At 45.6% G+C, this 23,520-nt stretch overlaps 1 protein-coding gene across 4 annotated transcripts in view; it reads left to right on the top strand.

The window, feature by feature from the left end:
* The first annotated feature begins 3,387 nt into the window (after window positions 1-3,387).
* Window positions 3,388-23,520, top strand: part of ube3c (ubiquitin protein ligase E3C) — a 186,232-nt gene continuing 166,099 nt past the window's right edge. Inside the window, exons 1-4 of one of the 4 annotated variants that reach the window (XM_038798378.1) lie at window positions 3,388-3,481; window positions 3,664-3,949; window positions 4,458-4,559; window positions 22,370-22,423. In XM_038798378.1, the coding sequence (XP_038654306.1) occupies window positions 4,494-4,559; window positions 22,370-22,423 (120 nt within the window). In that variant the 5' untranslated portion in view covers window positions 3,388-3,481; window positions 3,664-3,949; window positions 4,458-4,493. The other 3 variants (XM_038798379.1, XM_038798377.1, XM_038798380.1) reach the window with 3 other exon arrangements.

Below are 23,520 nucleotides of genomic sequence, written 5' to 3'. Positions count from 1 at the left end.
AAGGGCAGGGTGTTATGAAATACATTAATTCCGTGTGCCTGTATTAGCAGTCTGTAACATTTAAAGTACTGGATGTTCCAATGTTTGTTACATTTGTTCCTGCCTCATAACAAGGGCGGGACCCTGAAGTGTTTTCATAGGTCACCAGATCAGTTCAAGCGTCAGTGAACAGCACTTCTTGAACAGTAGGTTCGAGTCAGTTTTTAGTCAGCCAGAAAAATGCCTCAGAAGTAACAAGCATGAGGCAGGGGAAAGGACCAGATCCCAGTTGAGTTAGGAAAAGCAGAAAGTATCCAATTAATGTAAGAGTTACAGGGAGCAGACTTTAAGTGAAGTGAAAATCCATGAAGGCAGCCGATGGTTGGTGACTCCATGTTGTGGGACATTGGGGTCAAAGTAACCCTTTGGAGCAGTGGTGTTCTGCTTGGCACAGCCAAAGATTTGAAATTGTGGTTGAAAGGTGAAGCTTGAGTGACCTTGGAGATCCAGAGGAAAGGAAATTTGGTTAGTAAGATCGAAACCCTTTGATGTGGGCCATTGTTGAAGCCAACCTAGTTGGAGCGACTTTTGGCAAAGAAATCCAAGGAGAAATCTTCAAGGATAGAGATGAGAAACCCTTGGAAGAAAGGCAAAGTTTCAGTGAGATTGGTTGGCTCACAGTGTGACAAATGTTTGGGTGAGTTGTTGAGAAATCCGTGGAACTGGGTTTGGTCACATCTGTCATCTAATGCATAGTGCGGTGTATCTGACCAGTTTGCCTGTTAATTCACATGTACCTTATACTTTCCCTGAATGTTAGCATGTAAGACAGATATTGTAATGTGTTTTGCCTTTCTGAACTGATATAGTAAAGTTTATTTTTGTTTGTTCCAAACCCGTGGCTTTATTTCAATTAGTAAGCATCTTGGATCTGAAAATGTATTTACTTTAAACAAAAGGCTATTGGTTCATAACCAGATCTCCCCCCCCAAAGATCCAGGCTCAGACCAGGGTCATAACAAGGAGGAAGGACTTGGAGGGGTGTTTGCACTCATAAGAGGTCAAACACACTGCAGAGTACCTCCATGCAGTCTGCAAGCATAACCCCGAGCTTCCACTTTTTGGTCATTTTAATTTTCCATCTTGCTCTTATACTGACCTTTCTGTCCATTGCCTGTTAGTGTTTCAGTGAAGCTCAGTAAAAGGTCAAGGAACAGCACCTCAGCTGTTCCTAGTTGCCCTTTGACACACTGCTCACCTTTGTTCTGTCATTCACACATTCTAATTTCTTTATGTGCCACTATCATCACCCCTCATGGCCTTACTCAACCCCATTTAGACTGCAGAACACTTCCGGTTAGTCCGCAAGCCGGACCCAGACCTTCCTACCACTTGCCATTTCAACTCACCGTCCTGCCCTCACGGCCACATGTCCGTCCTTGGCCTGCTGTAATGTTCCAGTGAAGTCCAGCACAAACTAGAGGAACAGTCCAATTAGGTATGTTGCAGCCTTCTGGACATAAAATTTGAGTTTAACGGTGAACTCTCTCCTCCACCTTCACCCTATTTTATTTCTATCAATTTATTTTAATTTCTTCCATTGATCTGTTTTTTCCTCACCATTGTTCCCCCTCCCCCCACTCAGGCCACCTGTTCCTAGTTGTTCTTTGACACACTGCTCACCTTTGTTCTGCCATTCACACATTCTAATAACTCTATGTGCCACTATCAGCACCCTTCTTTGCCTTCATCACTCCATTTACATTTCTTTTGCCTTTCTGTCAATCTCCACCAATTATTGGCCCCCTATCCAGCCTCAATGCTCTACGCCCCCCGACAATATAAATCTGACTCTATTTCCAGTTCCCTCCAGCTTTGACAGTCATCCAGACTCGAAACATTAGCTCTGTTCTCTCTGCACAGATGCTGTCAGACCTGCTGAGATTGTCCAGTATTTTCTGTTTTTACCTCACCTTTTTTTAATCGTTTAATGTTGTATTCATGTTTTTTCTGTCACCATTCACACCTCATTTAGACACAACCTATTCCCATTGCATCATTTTTTTGTTGTTATATAATTTCTCCTGCCCTCCACCCATATCATAGAGCTTCCCTTATGCTCCTCCTTCGCCCTCCCCCCCCCAAACTTCCACTGGCTTAAAAACTTCTTCAGTTTATTATTATTTTAATGAAAGATTATTCAACTTAAACCATGTTTCTGTCCAGATACTGCCAGAGATGCTTAGATTTTCCAGCATCTTTGCTTTTGAACCAGAGACACTTGGCTGGTTAGCATAACCCTCTATCTGTTGAGACTGAATGATTTACAGGGGCTTTTTGCAAAGAGATCTGACCTCTTAGCGATTGAATAAGTCACCAATGAGAATACACAAACTGGAGAGGCATCCGCGAAGATAGCAGCCATCTGGAGCGTCATCTAGCATAACATGTGAAGGCCAAGCATAAGCAGCAGAAAGAGCGTGCAGAGTTCAGAGCATCCCACCCACCCGCATTACCAATCATCACCTGCCCACCTGTGGCAGTGCCTGCAGCTCCAGGATTGGTCCATTGGCCACTGCAGAATCTTGCGGATAGAGAATTCCAAAAATTCACAAATGTTTTTCTGAAAAAACGTCTCTTCTACATTTCAGTTCAACCACTTATCCTGGGGATAATGGCTCCTTGTTCTGAACTCCCCAAATGCGGGAGGAGGAGCAACATCCTCTCAAACATCCCTGTATCAGCCTTCCCGAACTGGTGCCGGAATGTGGCGACTAGGGGCTTTTCACAATAACTTCACTGAAGCCTACTGGTGACAATAAGCAATTCTTACCAACCCCATCTAACATGCACCAGTCAGTCCACCAGATCCCCCGTGTCGATATATCTTCCCACTCACTCAACTCCACTTTTGGATGGTTCCAAAGTCTATGACGTCACAGACATGGGAGTGGGGGCAGGTATGTACGGGGTGAAAGGTCATATTCAATGTGCCCCGCCCGCGTGACCAATGACATCATTGCCTCCCTGACAATCGCTTCCAAAACAGTTGGTTTTAAAGAGACGGCGGCGAGCGACACAAATCCCCCCCCTCTATAAATCAACACGAAATTATTCAGAAGTAACGACACCATAAACCCTTCAAATAAAGGCTGGTTGTCTGACACATCCTTTTTTTTTGTTTGCCCCTCCACCTTATGAATATGGAATCCGTTTGAGCAAAGCTGACCAGCGACGCCTCCCCTCCCCGGCGGGTGCGGATCCGGGCTCGTCGGAGCGCGCACGCCTGTATGTGCGTCGACGCGCGCGCGGGATGCGTCAAACGTCGGCGCCTGAAACGGACACCGCGCTGGCCCAATCGGTCGGCCAACGGCTTTGTGCCGTCACAGGAGGAGAAGGCGGGACATCCGGCAAGGAAGGCGGGCTGAGGTGTTTGGAACGAGGCCCGGCTGTGACCGCTTCCGGCGTGTGCGGTTGGTTTCAGTTACAGACGGTGCATCAGGTAAAGGAGCCGGGTGGAGCGGAGAGGGGCGGGAAGGAGGGCACCTTGTCACCGTCTTCCTCTCTTAACTCTTTCTCTGAAAGTGCGTGCGTGTGCTTTTTTTAAAAAGAAGAAGCCCGTTTCTTATTCTTTTCCAAAACATTTAGATGACAGGCTCTCTTTTTTGTTTGTTTGTTTTGAAGCTGATGTTTTGTAGAAACTCACCGGTCTTCGATGGAAGCAGCGTTTAGCTCTCTCGCGTCCTGCTGAGTCATAAAGAAAGAGAAGGGGGAAGAAAAGAGCCCAGTGACTGGCTGACAATTCACTCCACCGGCCAGGCCTCGACACCACGGCCTATTCCCAGCCCGGGAGGGGGCTCCAAGGCTTTCTTTTTGTTCAGTCAAAATCACTGCAACACTCTGCTGGATAGCGTTATACCCTCTGTCCTCGTCTGGTGTGGATGTAAACCACCTTGTCCCCCCTTTTCCCGTAAGTTATTTATAACCGTCTCGCGGCCAGGAAAGTGGGTTTCGTACACGGTTCATTATGGGTTGAGGAGACCTCGGAGCAATTGACTTATTTACACCTGAGCAATAGTTCAGTAAACCTATATTGGTTGTGCATCTACAATTCCTATAGCGACACGGTCGGGATGTGGAATTACTTCCAGTTCAAACAAAGTGTATTTGCAGATCCCGAGAAGGAAATGATAAGTGTGGTGACACCGTAATCTGGTGCCCTTCAGTGGTTTAGCATGCGTTGCAAAATTAAAATAGCGTGATATGTTGTAAATTTGCACTGTCATACTAAACAATTGATAGTTTCCTTCCTGTGTGGAGGGTACCATTCCAATTGGTGCCACCATTAGATAGTTATTGCTGGTGTAGGGAAGACATTCCGCTTTGTAAGAGCTGATTTTTGAGGTTCCTTTTATGAAATGAGTTTTAAATATTACTTGTTCATGTTTGCTTCCTTGGAAATATCATTTCATGTATAGGAGCTGTGCTTCTGCTAGATGGGATAACGGACAGACATGTTCAGCTTTGAAGGCGAGTTCAAAACGCGGCCCAAGGTATCTCTTGGTGGAGCAAGCAGAAAGGTTGGTAATCACTTGCTGGTTGGATGAAGTGTTAACTTGTACAATAAAATAATTTAATAATGGTTTGAATGTTTAAAAAAAGGTTTGTGATCAGATAATCCAAGCCATTGCATCGATAAGTTCCGATGATAGAAACAGCAAAGTTTGAGTAGTCTATGAATACTTCATGAACCTATCTCCATAAAAAACTAGGCGTATCTATATTGTGCCTTTCTCAAAACCGGCATATCCCAATGAAGTACTTATTTGGAAACGTCATTAAATTGTTACAGTGCAGAAGGAAGACCTTGGTCCATCAAGTCTGCACTGATCCTCTGAAAGAGTACCCTACCTAGGCCCACTCCCCCGCCCTATCCTCGTTACCCTATCTAACCTGCACATTTTTGGCCTGTGGGAGGACATCGGAGCACATTGCGGAAACCCATGTAGATACGGGGAGATTGTGCAAGCTCCAGTCACCCAAGACTGGAATTGAGCTTGCGTCACTTGCACTGAGGGATAAATGTTGATCATGACAGCACATTGATGTCCACACTTTCTAATATGTATGAGAATGTATTTAGTTTGAAGGTACATGAATGTGGAGGAGGGTTAACTTAACATTTTATTGCTGTGTACTGCATTGTATACATTATTTCCAGTTTTTGTTAATGATTTGAATAATCAGTAAATTTTGTTTGTGAAAATTGTACTATTCTTTCACTGATTATTCCAGTTTTGTTGTAGTATTCCAACTAATAATAACTCAAAAATCCACGCTATGTAAACTGATCTTTGTAAGTGCACTCTATACCTATCAAACATTAGTGTTGATTCTAATGTGTTGTGTGGTGGTAGAAATGTGCACTTAAATAATTTGAATTGTATAAGATGAGCTTGTTTGTTTCATTATGGGGAGTTTGTTTAATTATGGGGAGTGTATGTTCTTGTGCATTAGGAGCAATGGATAGTTCTTTTTTGTATGCATTATCCCTTCCACAAGTCACGGACGGTAGTGAAATGTTGTGCCTGCTGTTAGTAATATTCTTGTACAGAGCCTAGTTTCCTTATACTTGGAAAATGTCATCAGTTGTTACACTTTTTCAGTTTCAAGGAGCAAGGCTAAATGGAGTGGTAATAGAACAAATAAGAAACAAAATGTATTTAGAGGACGCGTGAATAGTGGGATAGCTACTATCCGAATGCAAAGTAAAGGTAATAAGAGCGATTCGAGAAAAAGCGAACCAGCAAACAAATAAATTAACGCGGCTGAGGTTATGATCTAAAAATGTTGAGTCCAGTATGCTGGAAAATGCCGAGTTGAAAGATGAGGTGCTGTTCCTTGAGCTTGTGTTGAGCTACATTGGAATATTGTAGCAGGCTGAGATCAGAGTGAGAGCGAGGCAGAAGCAACTTAAAGCTTGGGTCATGCTTATGTACTGAATGGAAGTATCTTGCAAAGCCGTCATCGAGTCTGCATTTTTCCTCCCCAATGTAGAAACTACACTGAGCAACAAGCAGTACACTAAATTGAAAGCAGTACAAGTAAATGCTGTTTCACCTGGAAGGAATGTATGCAGCATTAGATAATAAGGGAAAAGATAAAAGGGCAGTGGTTACATCTCATGTGTTTGAACAGAAAGGTGCTGCAGAAAATACATAATCACTTCCGATGATCTGTGCATGTTTAACATAACTTCTATTCTTCAATCTGATGGGGTCTTTCCAGAATCGAGGGAATTTTGGAAAATTAAAACCAATGCATCTAATATCTCCACAACCACTTCCTTTAAGACTCTCGGATGAAGTCCATCAGATCCGGAGGACTCATCAGCCTCTAGCTGTAACAATTTTCTTAGTACCTGTTCCCAGGTGAATGAAGTTGTTTCAAATTCCTTCCTCCCTTTCACCTCTTGATTTATAAATATTTTTGGGATGTCATTTGTCTTCAACAATGAAGATAAACAAAATATCTGTTCAACGCTTCTGCCATGTTTCCTGGTTCTGGAATTCTCCACCAAGTAAAACAATTTTATCCTGTCATTTTATCCTATTTCTGTTCATTCTTGGCTGGATTTTAAATTGCATTCGATCTTTGGACGTGCTGCTAATCTTTGCAGAATTGTACTCATTTTTCAAAATTTCAATTTCAAACTATCTTTAACTTCCTCATCCTTCTCCTCAAGATTTATTTCTGAATGGAATCTCTATTTGCTGAGTTATGAAATATCCCCTTAAGGGCAGCATGGTGGTTAGCATAAATGCTTCACAGCTCCAGGGTCCCAGGTTCGATTCCCGGCTGGGTCACTGTCTGTGTGGAGTCTGCACGTCCTCCCCGTGTGTACGTGGGTTTCCTCCGGGTGCTCCGGATGTCAGCATGGATTTACAAAAGGGAAATCAAGCTCGACAAATCTAGAATTCTTTGAAGATGTAACTAGTAGAGTTGACCAGGGAGAACAGGTGGATGTGGTTTATTTAGACAAAAGGGTCTTTTTCTGATTGGCAAGCAGTGACTAGTGGGGTACTGCAGGGATATGTGCTCGGACCCCAACTGTTCACATTATATATTAAAGATTTGGACGAGGGAACGAAACGTAGTGCCTCCAGATTTGCCGTTGATATAAAGTTGGGTGGGAGGCTGAGCTGTGCGGAGGATGCAGAGATGCTTCAGCGGGATTTGGCCAGGCTGAGTGAGTGGTCAGATGCAGTACAGTAGCATAGTGGTTAGCACTATTGCTTCACAGTGCCAGAGTCCCAGGTTCGATTCCCGGCTTGGGTCACTGTCTGTGCGGAGTCTGCATGTTCTCCCTGTGTCTGTGTGGGTTTCCTTCGGGTGCTCCAGTTTCCTCCCGCAAGACCCGAAAGACGTGATATTAGGTAATTTGGACATTCTGAATTCTCCCTCTGCACCCGAACAGGCGCCGGAATGTGGCAACTAGGGGCTTTTCACAGTAACTTCATTGTCGTGTTAATGTAAGCCTACTTGTGCCATCAAAGATTATTATTTTGTATAATGTGGATAAATATGAGGTTATCTGCTTCGGTAGCAAAAATAGAAGGAAGATTATTGTTTGAATGGGTGTACATTGGGAGAGGTGGATACTCAGCGAGACCTCATGCATCAGTTGCTGAACGTATGCGTGCAGGAACAGCAGGCAGTAAAGATGGCCTTCATAGTGAGAGGATTTGAGTGTAGGAATAGGGATGTTTTATTGCAATTGCATAGGGCATTGGTATGGCCTTATTTAGATTATCGTGTGCAGCTTTGGTGTCCTTATCAAAGGAAGGATGTTCTTGCTATGGAAGGAGTGCCGCAAAGGTTTACTAGGCTGATTCCTGGGGTGGCGGGATTGTCATATGAGGAGAGACTTAAGTAGGTTAAGAGTATATACATTGCAATTTAGAAGAATGAGAGGGAATCTCATAGAAACTTATAAAATTCTAAAGAGAATCAGACAGGGTAGATTCAGAAAGAATGTTCCCGATGGTGGATGAGTCCAAAACTGGGGGGTCATAGTTTGAGGATAAGGGGTAAACCTTTTAGTACTGAGGTGAGAAATTTCATCAGACAGGAATTTGGATTGGGTGCGGCTGTTGGAGGGTAAACCAACATCAAATATGTGGCAGTGTTTTAAGCGACAGTTGATTAGGATTCAGGAAAGTCTCGTTCCTGTGAGCACGAAGGATAAGTATGGGAAGTTTAGGGTGCCTTGGATAATGAGGGATATTGTGAACCTCGTCAAAAAGAAAAAGGAGGCTTTTGTAAGGCCTAGAAGGGTGGGGATAGTCGGAACCCTTGAGGATAAAGAAAGTAGGAAGGTGCTGAAGCAGAAAATTAGGAGGGCTTAGTGGGGTCATGGAAAGTCCTTGGCAAGTAGGATTAAGGTGAATCCCGAAGCTTCTTATTCAGATGTAAAAAGTAAGAGTGTGGCCAGGGAAACGATTGGACCACTTGAGGACAGTGGGAGAAATGTGTTGAGCCAGAGAAAATGGGTGAGGTACTAAATGAATACTTTGCATCAGTGTTCACCAAAGAAAAGAACTTTGTGGAAGATGATTCTTGGGTAGGGTGTGTGGACAGTCTGGATCATCTTGACATTGAGAAGGAGGAGGTATTGGATGTTTTAAGAGACATTGAGGCAGCTACGTCTCCTGGGCCGGATGGGATTTACCCCAGAATACGGAGTGAAGTAAGGGAGGAAATTGCTGGGGCCTGACTGACATCCTTGTATCCTCATTGGCTACAGGTGAGGTCTGGAGAATAGCTAATGTGGTACCACTGTTTAAGAAAGGTAGCAGGGATAATATAGGCCGGTGAGTCTCACGCTGGTAGTAGTTAAATTATAGGAGAGAATTCTTGGACAGGTTTTATACCCATTTGGAAACAAATGGACTCATTAGGAGCTGGTTTAGCTCCCTGGGCTAAATCGCTGGATTTTAAAGCAGGCCAGCAGCACGGTTCGATTCCCGTACCAGCCTCCCCGGACAGGCGCCGGAATGTGGCGACTAGGGGCAATTCACACCTCTTTAACTTGGGGTTACCCCAATCTCTGGATCTGTAATGACTTAATCACCTGCTAAGCATTGTCTGGCATCTCTGACTTTGTCTATATATATGTTTCTGGAACTTACCTCTTCATTCACCTGAGGAAGGAGCAGTGCTCCGAAAGCTAGTGTTTGAAACAAACCTGTTGGACTTTAACCTGTTGTTGTAAGACTTCTTACTGTGCTCACCGCAGTCCAACGCGGCATCTCCATATCAAGATTATGAGAGGCATGGATGGAGTGTATGAGCAGGCACTCTATCCCAGGGTGGAAGGGTCAATCACTAGGGGGCATAGGTTTAAGATCCATGGAGAAAAGTTTAGAGGAGATGTTTTTTGCACAGCGGGTGGTGAGTGCTGGAATGTGCTGCCAGAGGAGGTTGTGGAAGCAGATACATTAATTGCGTTGAAAAGGCATCTTGACAAATACATGGAGAGGATGGGTATCGAGGGTTACAGCACTAGGAAGTGCTGAGGGTTTTGGCCACGGGTGGTATAACCAGTAAAGGCGTGACGGGCAGATGGGCCTGTTCCTGTGCTGTATTCTTTGTTCAGAGAGTGGTGAATCTTTGGAATTCACTGCCACAGAAAGTATTGGAGGCCAAAATGTTGTGTAATTTGAAGGAGTTAGATATAGCTTTGGTGCTAAAGGAATATGGGGAGGAAGGTGAGAACAAGGTATTGAACTTTATGAACAGCCTTGATAATGAATGGTGGAGTAGGCTCTCCAGGCCGAATGACCTCCTCCTGTTTCTATTTTCTATGTAAATGAACGTTAATGCTTTGTGCCTTTTTCCTGTATTCCACATTGTTTCTATTCAAGTAATCATCTAATACCCTTTTGAATGCCTCAATTGAACCTGCCTTCACCACACTTGAGGCATGGTGGCACACTGGTTAGCATTGCTGCCTCACAGCTCCAGGGACCTGGGTTCAATTCAAGCCTTGGGTTGCTGTCTGTGTGGAGTTTGCAATTTCTTCCTGTGTCTGTGTGGGTTTCCTCTGGGTGCTCCAGTTTCTTCCCACAGTCCAACGATGCACAGGTTAGGTGAATTGGTCATGCTAAATTGCCCCTTTGTGTCCAAGGATATGCAGGTGAGGTTAAGGGTTATTGGGATAGGGCGGGGAAGTGGGCTTGGGTGGAGTGTTCCTTCAGAGGCTCAGTGCAGACTTATGGCCGAATGGCCTCTTGCACTGTACGGATTCTATGACTTCCAGGCAGTACTTTCCCGACCCCAACCACTCTTGTGGAAAATGTTTTTTCTTACATCATATTTGCTTCTTTTGAAAATCATCTTAAATCGGTGCTCTCTCATTCTTGATCCTTTTATGAGGGGGAACAGTTTCTCTAAATCTACTCTGCCCAGCCTCCTCCTGATTTTGAACAACTAATAGTGAATGTTGCTCTATTCAAGAATGAAGGAATATACTAAGGTAGGAAACTACAGGCCAGTTAGCATAACCTCTGTCATAAGGAAAATGCATAAATCTATTATTAATGAGGTTTTTGCAGGCACCTAGAAAATCATAATGCAATCAGATAGAGTCAACATGTTTTTGTGCTGGCCACATTATGGTTGACTAATTTATTAGAGTTCTTTAAGAAAGTAACGAGCAAGGGGCTGAAGGGGAACCTGGTGTATTTAGATTTCCAAAAGGCATTTAATAAGGTGCCACATGACAGTATCGGTAGAAGTGACCACCGCACAGTCCTTGTGGAGACAAAGTCCCATGTTCACATTGATGATTCCCTCCATCGTGTTGTGTGGCATGACCACTGTGCTAAATGTGATAGACTTCGAATAGATCTAGCAACTCAAGACTGGGTACCCATGAGGTGCTGTGGGCTATCAGCAGCAGCAGAATTTTATTCAACCACAATCTGCAACCTCATGGCCCGGCATATCCCCAACTCCACCATTACCACCAAGCCTGGTTCAATCAAGAGTGCAGGAGACCATGCCAGGAGCAACATTAAACATACAGAAGAATGAGGTACCAATCTGGTGAAGATACAACATGGAACTACTTGTGTGATAAACAGCAAGTAATAGACAGACCTAAGCAATTCCACAACAAACACGTCGGATCTAAGCTCTGCAGTGTTGCCATACCCAGCCATGAATGGTGGGGACAATTAAGCAACTCGCTGGAGGAGGAGACTCCACAAATATCCCCATCTTCCATGATGGAGGAGTCCAGCCCAAAGATGTGCAGGATTAGGTAGATTTGTCACAATAAATTGCCCCGTGGTATCCAACAGTTAGGTGGGGTTGCTGGATTTCGGGGATAGGGTGGAGGTGTGGGCTTAGGTAGGGTGCTTCTTCAGGCACTGGTGTATACTCGATGAACTGAATGGCGTCCTTTACTGTAAATTCTAAATTCTTGGAAGTGCAGGGTCGGATTAGGACAAGTCAGCATGGATTTAGTAAGGGGAGGTCGTGCCTGACAAACCTGTTAGAGTTCTTTGAAGAGATAACAAATAGGTTAGACCAAGGAGAGCCAATGGATGTTATCTATCTTGACTTCCAAAAGGCCTTTGACAAGGTGCCTCACGGGAGACTGCTGAGTAAAATAAGGGCCCATGGTATTCGAGGCAAGGTACTAACATGGATTGACGATTGGCTGTCAGACAGAAGGCAGAGAGTTGGGATAAAAGATTCTTTTTCGGAATGGCAACCGGTGACAAGTGGTGTCCCGCAGGGTTCAGTGTTGGGGCCACAGCTGTTCTCTTTATATATTAACGATCTAGATGACGGGACTGGGGGCATTCTGGCCAAGTTTGCCGATGATACAAAGATAGGTGGAGGGGCAGGTAGTATTGAGGAGGTGGGAAGGCTGCAGAAAGATTTAGACAGTTTAGGAGAATGGTCCAAGAAGTGGCTGATGAAATTCAACGTGGGCAAGTGTGAGGTCTTGCACTTTGGAAAAAAGAATAGAGGCATGGACTATTTTCTAAACGGTGACAAAATTTATAATGCTAAAGTGCAAAGGGACTTGGGAGTCCTAGTCCAGGATTCTCTAAAGGTAAACTTGCAGGTTGAGTCCGTAATTAAGAAAGCAAATGTAATGTTGTCATTTATCTCAAGAGGCTTGGAATATAAAAGCAGGGATGTACTTCTGAGGCTTTATAAAGCACTAGTTAGGCCCCATTTAGAATACTGTGAGCAATTTTGGGCCCCATGCCTCAGGAAGGACATACTGGCACTGGAGCGGGTCCAGCGGAGATTCACACGGATGATCCCAGGAATGGTAGGCCTAACATACGATGAACGTCTGAGGATCGTGGGATTATATTCATTGGAGTTTAGGAGGTTGAGGGGAGATCTAATAGAAACGTACAAGATAATGAATGGCTTGGATAGGATGGACGTAGGGAAGTTGTTTCCATTAGCAGGGGAGACTAGGACGCGGGGGCACAGCCTTAGAATAAAAGGGAGTCACTTTAGAACAGAGATGAGGAGAAATTTCTTCAGCCAGAGAGTGGTAGGTCTGTGGAATTCATTGCCACAGAGGGCGGTGGAGGCCGGGACATTGAGTGTCTTTAAGACAGAAATTGATAAATTCTTGATTTCTCGAGGAATTAAGGGCTATGGGGAGAGAGCGGGTAAATGGAGTTGAAATCAACCATGATTGAATGGTGGAGTGGACTCGATGGGCCGAATGGCCTTACTTCCACTCCTATGTCTTATGGTCTTATATGTGCAAAGACGAGGCTGAGGTATTGGCAATAATCTTCAGCCAGAAGTGCCGAATTGGCGATCCATCTCGGTCTCCTCCGGAGGTCGCCAGCATCACAGATGTCATTCTTTAGCCAATATGACTCACTCCACGTGATATTAAGAAATGGCTGAAGCACTGGATACTGCAAAGGCTATGGGCCCTGATAATATTCCGGCAATAGTACTGAAGACTTGTGCTCCAGGACTTGCCGCACCTATAGCCTGGTTGTTCCAGTACAGCTACAAAAGTGGCATCTACGCGACAATGTGGAAAATTGCCCAGGTGTGCCCTGTGCGCAAGAATAAGTACAAATTCAACCTGGCCAATTATCGCCCTATAGTCTACTGTCCATCACCACTAAAGTGATGGATAGGGCAGCACAGTGGTTAGCACTACTGCCTCAAGGCACCGAGGACCTGGGTTCGATCTCTGCCCCGGGTCATTGTCTGTGTGGAGTTTGCACATCCTCCCCATGTCTGCACAAGTTTGACCCCCACAACCCAAAAAGATGTGCTGGGTAGGTGAATTGGCATACTAAATTGGCTTTTAATTGGATTAAAAAGAATTGGGTACTGCAACCCATGAAGATGTGCTGGGTAGGTGAATTGACATGCTAAATTGCCCCTTAATTGGAGAAAAACGAATTGGGTACTCTAAATTTTTTTAAAAAAAATAAGCAAAGTGATGGAAGGAGTCATCAACATTGCCATCAAGCGGCACTAACCTGCTCACAGATGCTCATTTTGGGTTCCGCCAGGCTAACTCAGCTCCTGACCTCATTACACCTTGGTTCAAGCATACATAAAAGAGCTGAATGCCAGAGGTGAGGTGAGAGTGACTGCTCTTGACATCAAGGCAGCATTTGACCGAGTATGGCATCAAAGATCCCTAGCTAAACTGGAGTCAATGGGAATTGGGGGGGGGGGGGGGTGGAATCTCTCCACTGGTTGGAGTCAAACCTGGAACAAAGGAAGATGGTTGTGGTGGTTGGAGGTCAATCATCTCAGCGCCTGGGCATCACTGTAGGAGTTTCTCAGGGTAGTGTCTCGGGTCCAACCATTTTTTTTAGAACATAGAACATTATTACAGCGCAGTACAGGCCCTTCGGCCTCGATGTTGCGCCGACCTGTGAAACCACTCTAAAGCCCATCTACACTATCCCCTTATCATCCATATGTTTATCCAATGACCATTTAAATGCCCTTAATGTTGGCAAGTCCACTACTGTTGCAGGCAGGGCATTCCATGCCTTACTACTCTCTGAGTAAAGAACCTACCTCTGACATCTGTCCTATATCTATCTCCCCTCAATTTAAAGCTATGTCTCCTCGTGCTGACCATCACCATCCGTGGAAAATGAAACTCACTGTCCACCCTATCTAATCCTCTGATCATCTTGTATGCCTCAATTAAGTCACCTCTTAACCTTCTTCTCTAACGAAAACAACCTTAAGTCCCTTAGCCTTTCCTCATAAGATCTTCCCTCCATACCAGGCAACATTCTGGTAAATCTCCTCTGCTCCCTTTCCAATTCTTCCACATCCATTTTTTAAAATATCTTTTTATTGGCATTTCTCATATTTATAAACAGTTGTGTGTGTGTGTGTGTGTGTGTGTATATATACATTACATTTTTCTTGCATGTGCTAATTTACTTTATTTTTCAGAGAGGTTTATTTTGTCCTTCATTTAACTGACCCTATGTACATTTCGCTGCCTTCTGGATCAGTGTATAGTTCCCCCCCTCTTTGGTTTCAACTGTGTTTTTCTTTTACTTTCCAGGAGGGGAGGGGGGAGGAACAGGCCGACAAACTGCCCCACAAGTATCCAAGAAGCCTTCCTCTGACCCTCGGATGGCGTATTTATTCTTCTCCAGGTGGAGAAATTCCGAGAGGTCAGCGAGCCAGTCTGCGCCCGACGTTAATGTCACGACCGTCAGTGTGCCCCCGTACCGCCTCCATTTTTTGAAGATGGTATCTAGCATGGCTGGGGGTATCTGTGATTGCCGCAGATGGGGACCATGGGGGACATTTTCGTTATTCCGAAGTGTTGTCTCACCTGGGTCCACATTCTCAGCGTGGCCACTACCACTGGGCTCGTTGTGTACTTTGTTAAGGAGGATGGGAGTGCTGCTGTAGCCAGAGCCCAGAGAGTCGTTCCTTTACAGGATGCTTCTTCCATTTGTACCCAATCTGTGTTGGGTACTTGTGCCCATCCCCTCACTCTTTCAGCCGTTACTGCCCAGTGATAGTATTGTAGGTTTTGTAAGGCCAAGCCCCCTTTGATTTTCCTCCTTTGCAGTGTCGGTTTGGGAATTCTTGGGTTCTTGCCCCCCCCTCGGTGTGGGTCTAAACAGGAAGAGGAACCTTGGCAGTATGTTCATTTTGATAGTCTTCTCTCTCTCTCTCTCTCTCTCTCTCTCTCTCTCTCTCTCTCTCTCTCTCTCTCTCTCTCTCTCTCTCTCTCTCTCTCTCTCTCTCTCTCTCTTATCTCTTTCTCTCTTTCTTTCTCCCCCCCCCCCCCCTTGGGAATCAGTGTAATTGTGGCCTGCGTAGTGTGGGGGGCAGGGTGCCCCTTGCCAGTGAGTCTGCGAACTTGTCCCTTAGGTCTAGGGCCAGGACTGGTGCAAAGTTTTTGTAGAAGTCCGCCGGGAACCCATCGGGTCCCGGTGCCTTCCCCGCCTGCATGGAGCTGATGCTCTCCATGATTTCTCCCAGGTCTATTGGTGCTTCCAGCTCCCCCCAAATGTCTTCCCCCACAACTGGTAGTTCCAGTCCGTCTAGGAACTGTTTCATCCCTGTTGAGGGTCTCAAATGCCAGATTAACCTCCTTTGGTTCTGTGACTAGAGTGCCTCTGCTCTCCTTTACCTGCGCTATTTCCCTCGTGGCTGCCTGCTTTCTCACCTGGTCAGCCTGTAGGCGACCAGCCTTGTCTCCTTTTTCGTAGAAGGTCCCATGTGTCTGACGGAGTTGGTACACTGCTTTCCTAGTGCAGAGCAGGTTAAAGTCTATTTGCAACTTTTTCCTCTCTGTCAGCAGCTTTTTGGTCGAGGCCTCGGGAGTATTTTCTGGCGACTTCCAGAATGGAGTCCACCAGTTGTTGCTTGGCCACCCTCTTTTCCCTATCTCTGCTTGCCTTGTAGGCTATGATCTCTCCTCTGATCATGGCCTTCAGTGCCTCCCAAAACATGGAGGGTTTTGGTTGTTACTAACGCAGTCGCCTATGGCCCGTGATGTTTTTTGGCTGAAGGACTTGTCGGCCAGGAGGTCAGTGTCCAGCCTCCACGTGGGGCGCTGGGCCCGGCCTATCTCCAACCTCACATCCAAATAGTGTGGAGCGTGGAAGGAGATAACAATGGCAGAGTATTCTGTTCCTGTGATCCCTGGAAGCACCGATTTCCCCACTGCAAAGAAGTCGATACGGGTATTTACCTTGTGTACTTGTGAAAAGTATGAGATTTCCTTTTCTCCCGGGTGCAGGAGCCTCCATGGGTCCACCGCCCCATCTGTTCCACGAAAGCCCCTAGTTCCCCAGCCATGCCAGTCTTGTTGCCTGTTCTGGGGTTTGATTGGTCGGTCAGTAGGTCCTGCATGCAGTTAACGTTGCCCCCCATGATCAGCCGGTGTGTGTCAAGGTTGGAGATTTCCGCCATGATCTTCTTTATGAATTCTGTGTCATCCTAGTTGGATATTACACATTTACCAGTACTACTGGTGCCCCTTCCAGGACACCAGCTGACCATGACGTACCGTCCCCCTGGGTCAGTAACTGACCATGGCGTACCGTCCCCCTGGGTCAGTAACTGACCATGGCGTACCGTCCCCCTGGGTCAGTAACTGTCTTGGTTTCCATAAACCTCGTCCTATTGCTAATTAATATTGCTACACTCCTAGTCCTCGTCCCGTAGCATGAATGGTACGTCTGTCCCACCCAGCCCTTCTTTACCACTAGTCGGTCCTTCTCCCTCAGGTGCGTCTCTTGTAGGTAGATTGTCTGCTTTTAGGCTTCTACTGTAAGAAGTCTTACAACACCAGATTAAAGTCCAACAGGTTTGTTTCAAATCACTAGCTTTCGGAGCACTGCTCCTTCCTCAGGTGAATGAAGAGGTATGTTCCAGAAACATATATATAGACAAATTCAAAGATGCCAGACAATGCTTAGAATGCGAGCATTTGCAGGTAATCAAGTCTTTACAGATCCAGAGATAGGGGTAACCCCAGGTTAGAGAGGTGTGAATTGTCTCAAGCCAGGGCAGTTGGTGGGATTTCGCATGCCCAGGCCAGATGGTGGGGGGTGAATGTTATGCGACATGAATCCCAGGTCCCGGTTGAGGCCGCACTCATGTGTGCGGAACTTGGCAATGAGTTTCTGCTCGGCGATCAGAGGCTGAATGCCCTTGACTGCTGAAGTGTTCCCCGACTGGAAGGGAACATTCCTGCCTGGTGATTGTCGCGCGATGTCCGTTCATTCGTTGTCGCAGCATCTGCATTGTCTCGCCAGTGTACCATGCTTTGGGACATCCTTTCCTGCAGCGTATGAGGTAGACAACGTTGGCCAAGTCGCACGAGTATGTACCGCGTACCTGGTGGGTGGTGTTCTCGCATGTAATGGTGGTATCCATGTCGATGTTCTGGTACGTCTTGCAGAGATTGCCATGGCAGGGTTGTGTGGTGGTGGTGTCGTGGTCGCTGTTCTGAAGACTGGGTAATTTGCTGCAAACAATGGTTTGTTTGAGGTTGCGCGGTTATTTGAAGGCAAGTAGTGGGGGTGTGGGGATGACCTTGGCAAGATGTTCATCTTCATCGATGATGTGTTGAAAGCTGCGAAAAAGATGTTGTAGTTTCTCCGCTCCGGGAAAGTATTGGGCGATGAAAGGTACTCTGTTGGTGTGTCCTGTGTTTGTCTTCTGAGGAGGTTGATGCGGTTTTTTGCTGTAGCGCGTTGGAACTGTCGATCGATGAGTCGAGCGCCATATCCCGTTCGTACGAGGGCATCTTTCAGTGTCTGTAGATGTCTGTTGTGCTCGTCTGAGCAGATCATGTGTATACGGAGGGCTTGTCAATAGGGATGGCTTCTTTAATGTGTTTCGGGTGGAAGCTGGAGAAGTGGAGCATTGTGAGGTTATCGTGGGCTTGCGGTAAAGCAAAGTGCTGAGGTGACTGTCCTTGATGGAGATGAGTGTGACCAAGAATGCAACTGATTTTGGAGAGTAGTTCATGGTGAGTCTGATGGTGGGATGGAACTTATTCATGTCATAGTGTAGTTGTTTCAGTGATTCTTCGCCGTGGGTCCAAAGGAAAAAAATGTCATCGATGTATCTGGTGTATAACGTCGGTTGAAGGTCCTGTGTGGTGAGGAGGTCTTGTTCAAACTTGTGCGTGAAGATATTGGCATACTGAGGTGCAAATCTGGTCCCCATGGCTGTTCCGTGCGTCTGGATGAAGAACTTGTCATCGGTGAAAACGTTGTGATCCAGAATGAAGCAGATGAGTTGCAGAATTGCGTTTGGAGATTGGCAGTTGTCGGTGTTGAGTACTGAGGCTGTTGCAGCAATGCCGTCGTCATGGGGGATACTGGTGTAGAGTGCCGAGACATCCATTGTGACGAGGAATGTTCCTGGTTCAACTGGTCCATCGATGCTGAGTCAGGAGTGTAATGGAATACACTCCACTTACCTGGTGACTGTGGCTCCAACAACACTCAAGATGTTCGACACCATCCAGGACAAAGCAGCCCACTTGATTGCTCCCCCTTCCACAATCATTCAAACCCTTCACCGAACAGTGGCAGCCGTGTGTGCCATTTACAATATGCATTGCAGTAACTCACCAAGGTTCCTGAGACAGCACCTTCCAAACCCACGACCACTACCATCTAGAAGGACAGGAGCAGCAGATATCTGAGAATCCCACCACCTGGAGGTTCTCCTCCCAAATCACTCATCACCCTGACTTGGAAAATATATCGCCGTTCCTTCACTGTTGCTGGGGCAACATCTCTCCCTACCAGCACAGTGAGTGTACCTACACCGGAAGGACTGCAGCGGTTCAAGAAGGCAACTTGCCACCACTTCTGAAGGGCAACTAATGATGGGCAATAAATGCTGGCCTAACCAGCGACGCCCACATCCTGTAAATTAATTTATTTTTCTAAAATCGAAGGGTACTACACCAAATAACTCATGAGGAGTAACATATTAGCGTAGGTAGAGGGTTGGTTAGTTTAACAGATTACCGAACTCTGTGGTACACATTGGGCTGAGTATCCTGCTACGTGAGAGGCAAAAAGTTAGTATGCAGACACAGCAAGTGAGTAGGAAGGTAAATGGAATGTTGACATTTATTGTAAGAGGAGTGAAGTAGTTATGCTGCATTAATGAGACCACTTGGGGATGATTGTGCACAGTTTTGGTGTTATTACTTGAGAAATTATATAATTGCACTAGAAACAGTTCAGAGAATGTTCACTTGACTGATTGCTGGGATGAAGGAGCTATCTCTTGAGGAAAGGGTGAATAGGTTGGATCTGTAACTGTGATCTTATTGAAACATTAAGATCCTGAGGAACCTTGACTGGTTGGATGTTACCCCACATGGGAAAGACTAGACATAAGAGGAGCAGTTTCAAAATGACAACTCTCATTTAAGATACCGATGAGGAGAATTTGTTTTCTGATGGTGCCCAGTCTTTAGAATTCTCTTGCCCAGAGAGAAGTGGAGATGGGGAGATTGTTTATTTTTAAGGCCGGGTTAGATAGACTTTAGATTGACTAGAGGCTGGTTTTGCACAGTGTGCTAAATCGCTGGTTTGCAATACAGAACTAGGCCAGCAGCGCGGGTTCAATTCCTGTACCAGCCTCCCTGAACAGGTGCCGGAATGTGGCGACTAGGGTCTTTTCAAAGTAACTTCATTGAAGTCTACTTGTGACAATAAGTTATTATTAGGGAGCAGACCGGAAAGTAGATTTCGGTTCACCCTGGGATTCAACCATGATTCTCTCAAATGGCAGAGCAGGCTTGAGGGATGGAACGGCCTACTTCTCCCAATTTGTATGTTCACATATGTGCATGTAATTCATAGAGATTATAGAATTTACAGTGCAGAAGGAGGCCATTCGGCCCATCAAGTCTGCACCGGCTCTTGGAATGAGTGCCCCACTTGAGCCCACACCTCCACCCTATCCCAGTAACTCCAGCTAACCTAAGGGCAATTTAGCATGGCCAATCCACCTAACCCTGCACATCTTTGGAATGTGGGAGGAAACCGGAGCACCTGGAGGAAACTCATTCAGACACGGAGAACGTGCAGACTCCGCACAGACACTGACCCAGTGGGGAATCGAACCCGGGACCCTGGAGCTGTGAAGCAACTGTGCTAACCACTATGCTACCGTATAGTTAATCCCAAACTCACGATTAATTCCTTTTACACGGCATAAGTTTGTAAACTTCTTTTAAAAAGTTTTTTTTATTGGGCTTTTGAACATAGTATATTTACAGTTATGTACACAGAATAAAAGACTGGTAAGATATTGTGCATCAGGTCAAAAACAGCAACTCTATACAGTTAATAAAATCACATTTAAGAAATGGGTAGAAACATGTTTTTTTGGGGGGGGGGGGTAGAAACTGGGGAGGTATATACATTTGGGTACTGGGGAGGCAATTACGGTAACTGTATCCAATACAGAGAGAGCAATATGAGGATGGATCTGGTGAAGTTGCTTGCTTCTCCCGTTCACCTCCGCTTCGGCTGTTCGTCCCATCTTTATCCCATATTAGGGCAGCACGGTGGCCTAGTGGTTAGCACAACCGCCTCACGGCACTGAGGTCCCAGGTTCGATCCCGGCTCTGGGTCACTGTCCGTGTGGAGTTTGCACATTCTCCCTGTGTTTGAGTGGGTTTCGCCCCCACAACCCAAAGATGGGCAGAGTAGGTGGATTGGCCATGCTAAATTGCCCCTTAATTGGTAAAAATAATTGGGTAATCTAAAATTTAAAAAAAAGAAATTCTTTATCCCATATTTTCTTGCTCCCTGTTGCTGTGTTTGCCGTGACAACCGGTCTGCAGCTTTGGGTGGTGCTTCTGCCCGCCAGCCGAGCAGGATTCTACGACGGATGATCAGGGAGGCAAAGGCAAGGGCGTCCGCCCTCCTCTCCATTAATATATCTGGCTGATCTGATACCCCGAAGACTGCTACTCTCGGGCATGCCTCCACCCTCATCCCCACCACTTTGGACAGTGCCTCAAAGAAGGCTGTCCCGTACCCAACAAGTCTGGGGCAAGACCTGAACATGTAGGCGTGGTTGACCGGGCCTCCTTGGCACCGTTCACAGCTATCCTCCACCTCCGGGAAGAACCTACCATATGAGTTCTTGTTATGTGTGCTCTATGTACCACTTTTAGTTGCGTCAGGCTGAGCCTTGCACACGCAGAGGTGGAGTTGACCCTCGGCAGTGCTTTGCTCCAGAGTCACCACCCTATTTCTATATCCAGGTCTTCGTCTCATTTCTTTCTTGTTGCGTCCAGTAAGGTGTCAGCCCTTTCTAACAGTCGTTCATACATGTCGCTACAGTTTCTTTTATCTAGGATGTTTGCATCCAGTAACTCATCCAATAATGTCTGTTGTGGCAGTTGTGGGTACATCCTTGTCTCCTTCCGTCGGACGTTTTTGATTTGCAGGTACCTTAGTTCGTTCCCCCGGCTAGCTGGAATTTCTTCGTCAGTTCGTCCAGTGTTGCGATCCTGCCATCCGTATATAGGTCCCTGACTGTCAGTGTCTCTCCGTCCTGTCCCCACTTTTTAAAGGTGGTGTCAGTCAGCGCTGGTTGTAGTGCTTTGTCCGACATTTTGGTCAGGCCAAATTGCTGCCGTAGTTGGTTCCAGGACTGGAGGGTGGCTATCACCACTGGGCTGTTGGAGTGTTTTTTGTGTGGGGATGGGAGTGCCGCCGTGGCGAGGGCCTGGAGAGATTCCCTTTGCAGGAGGCCACCTCTGTGCGCACCCACTCTGCTTCTGGCTCCTTGATCCATCCCCTTATTCGTCGGCTGTCGCTGCCCAGGGGTAGAATTGTAGGTTTGGGAGGGCTAGCCCTCCCCTGGATTTTGTTTTTTGCAGGGCCTTCTTTGGGATCCTAGCATTCTTTCCCCCAATACGAACACCACGATTAGTTTATCTAGTGCTTTGAAAAAGGCCTTGTGGATGTAGATCGGGGTGGATCTAAGTAGGAAGGAAGAAGTTCCTGGGCAGTACATTCATTTTGATCGTCCGGACTCTTCCCCGATAGGGAGAATGGGAGTGTGTTCCATCTTTGCAGGTCCATTTTGACTGCTCTGTCAGACTGGTGAGGTTCCCTTTGTGGATCCCTTTCCAGTCATGGGCTATTTGGATCAGCAGGTAGCGGAATTTGTGTCAGGCTTGTTTGAACGTCAGTCCCGTTAGTGCTGCCCCTCCTCCTTGTGGATGCATCGGGAAAATCTCGCTTATTATTTGTAAACTAGAGAGATATTCGATAGTGCGAACATTGCTACGAATAAACCTAATATTTTCTCATTATTTTTGAAGGAAGAAAAAGCTTCGCTGTTGCATCGAACCCAGGAAGAAAGGCGGAAGCGAGAGGTAAAATAGAAATTTCATTCACGATGAGTTAAACAAAGAATTGTGTGTATTTGGTAACACGTTGTCGAGTGCAGTTTTACTTTTTGATTTCTAAAAGACCCTACTCCTTCATAGGTACATTAGCCTTTAATAAATGCAAATAGGGATGTTTCCGAATTAGTACATATTTCAGATTTTGCTAAATAATTTTTGTAAATGTTCACAACTGTGCAAAAAATGTTGCTGAATGAACATTTTACAATGTTTTGTTTTAATATAATGAAAGGTAATACAATATAGTGGAGGTTGTGCATAATGTAAAACAATCTGAAGACGAGATAGAATCCGTACTGTAGGACTTGGGCAATTGATGAATAAAAGCTATAACTTTCTAGTTTTCAATGTGAAACCATGCCACTGCTAGGCACCCAAGTATACCGTTCCACTTTGGCACACCATGCCATTACTGTGAGCTCCCAGGTCAGATAGAGGCTTTAGTGTAACAAGATAAACAGTAAAGCACCTGGACTCTGTCCCAGAACTTAACAGAAGCACCCAGTAGAGAACCAATGTTCTTCCCTCCTCACTTGCTCTCGCCAACCACTTCTATGCCTTTCTTTAACTGTCTGCTCCAAATTATGAACATTTGCTTTGCTGTGGGCTCTCACCTTATAAGAACTTTGAGCCAACACAGGTTCAGTCACGTCGTATTTTGAAAGAACATTGTGCGTTCCATCCTGACACCCAGATCTCCCAACAAAAGTTATTTTAATCTTTATTTTCCCCCCAGTCCTCCTCCTCCTAAAAGTGATGGCTCATAGCTTTTTGGGATGCCATTAACTCTCCCTACCTATCAGAAGAAAGCTTTCCTTGAATCTAAACTTGAGTAGTAAAATAGTAAGTATGAATGTTTGTCGGATAGTTGATTGAGCAGAATTAGCACTTAAAATATTTAACCTCTGGTTCTTATAAATATTGGTACATTTCCCCCAACTTAGTTTTGGTTCTAATGTGCATGCATGGCTAAGTTTTTTTTTTGTTTTGCATTTCATATTGTTTAAGTTACTGATTTAAAATGCAGACACCAGCTTCCAATAAACGAACAGGTTAATGTCTAT

This window comes from Scyliorhinus canicula, chromosome 5, assembly GCF_902713615.1.
Source record: "Scyliorhinus canicula chromosome 5, sScyCan1.1, whole genome shotgun sequence".
NCBI classification, from domain to species: Eukaryota; Metazoa; Chordata; class Chondrichthyes; order Carcharhiniformes; family Scyliorhinidae; genus Scyliorhinus; species Scyliorhinus canicula.
This window is presented reverse-complemented; position numbering and strand designations above follow the sequence as displayed.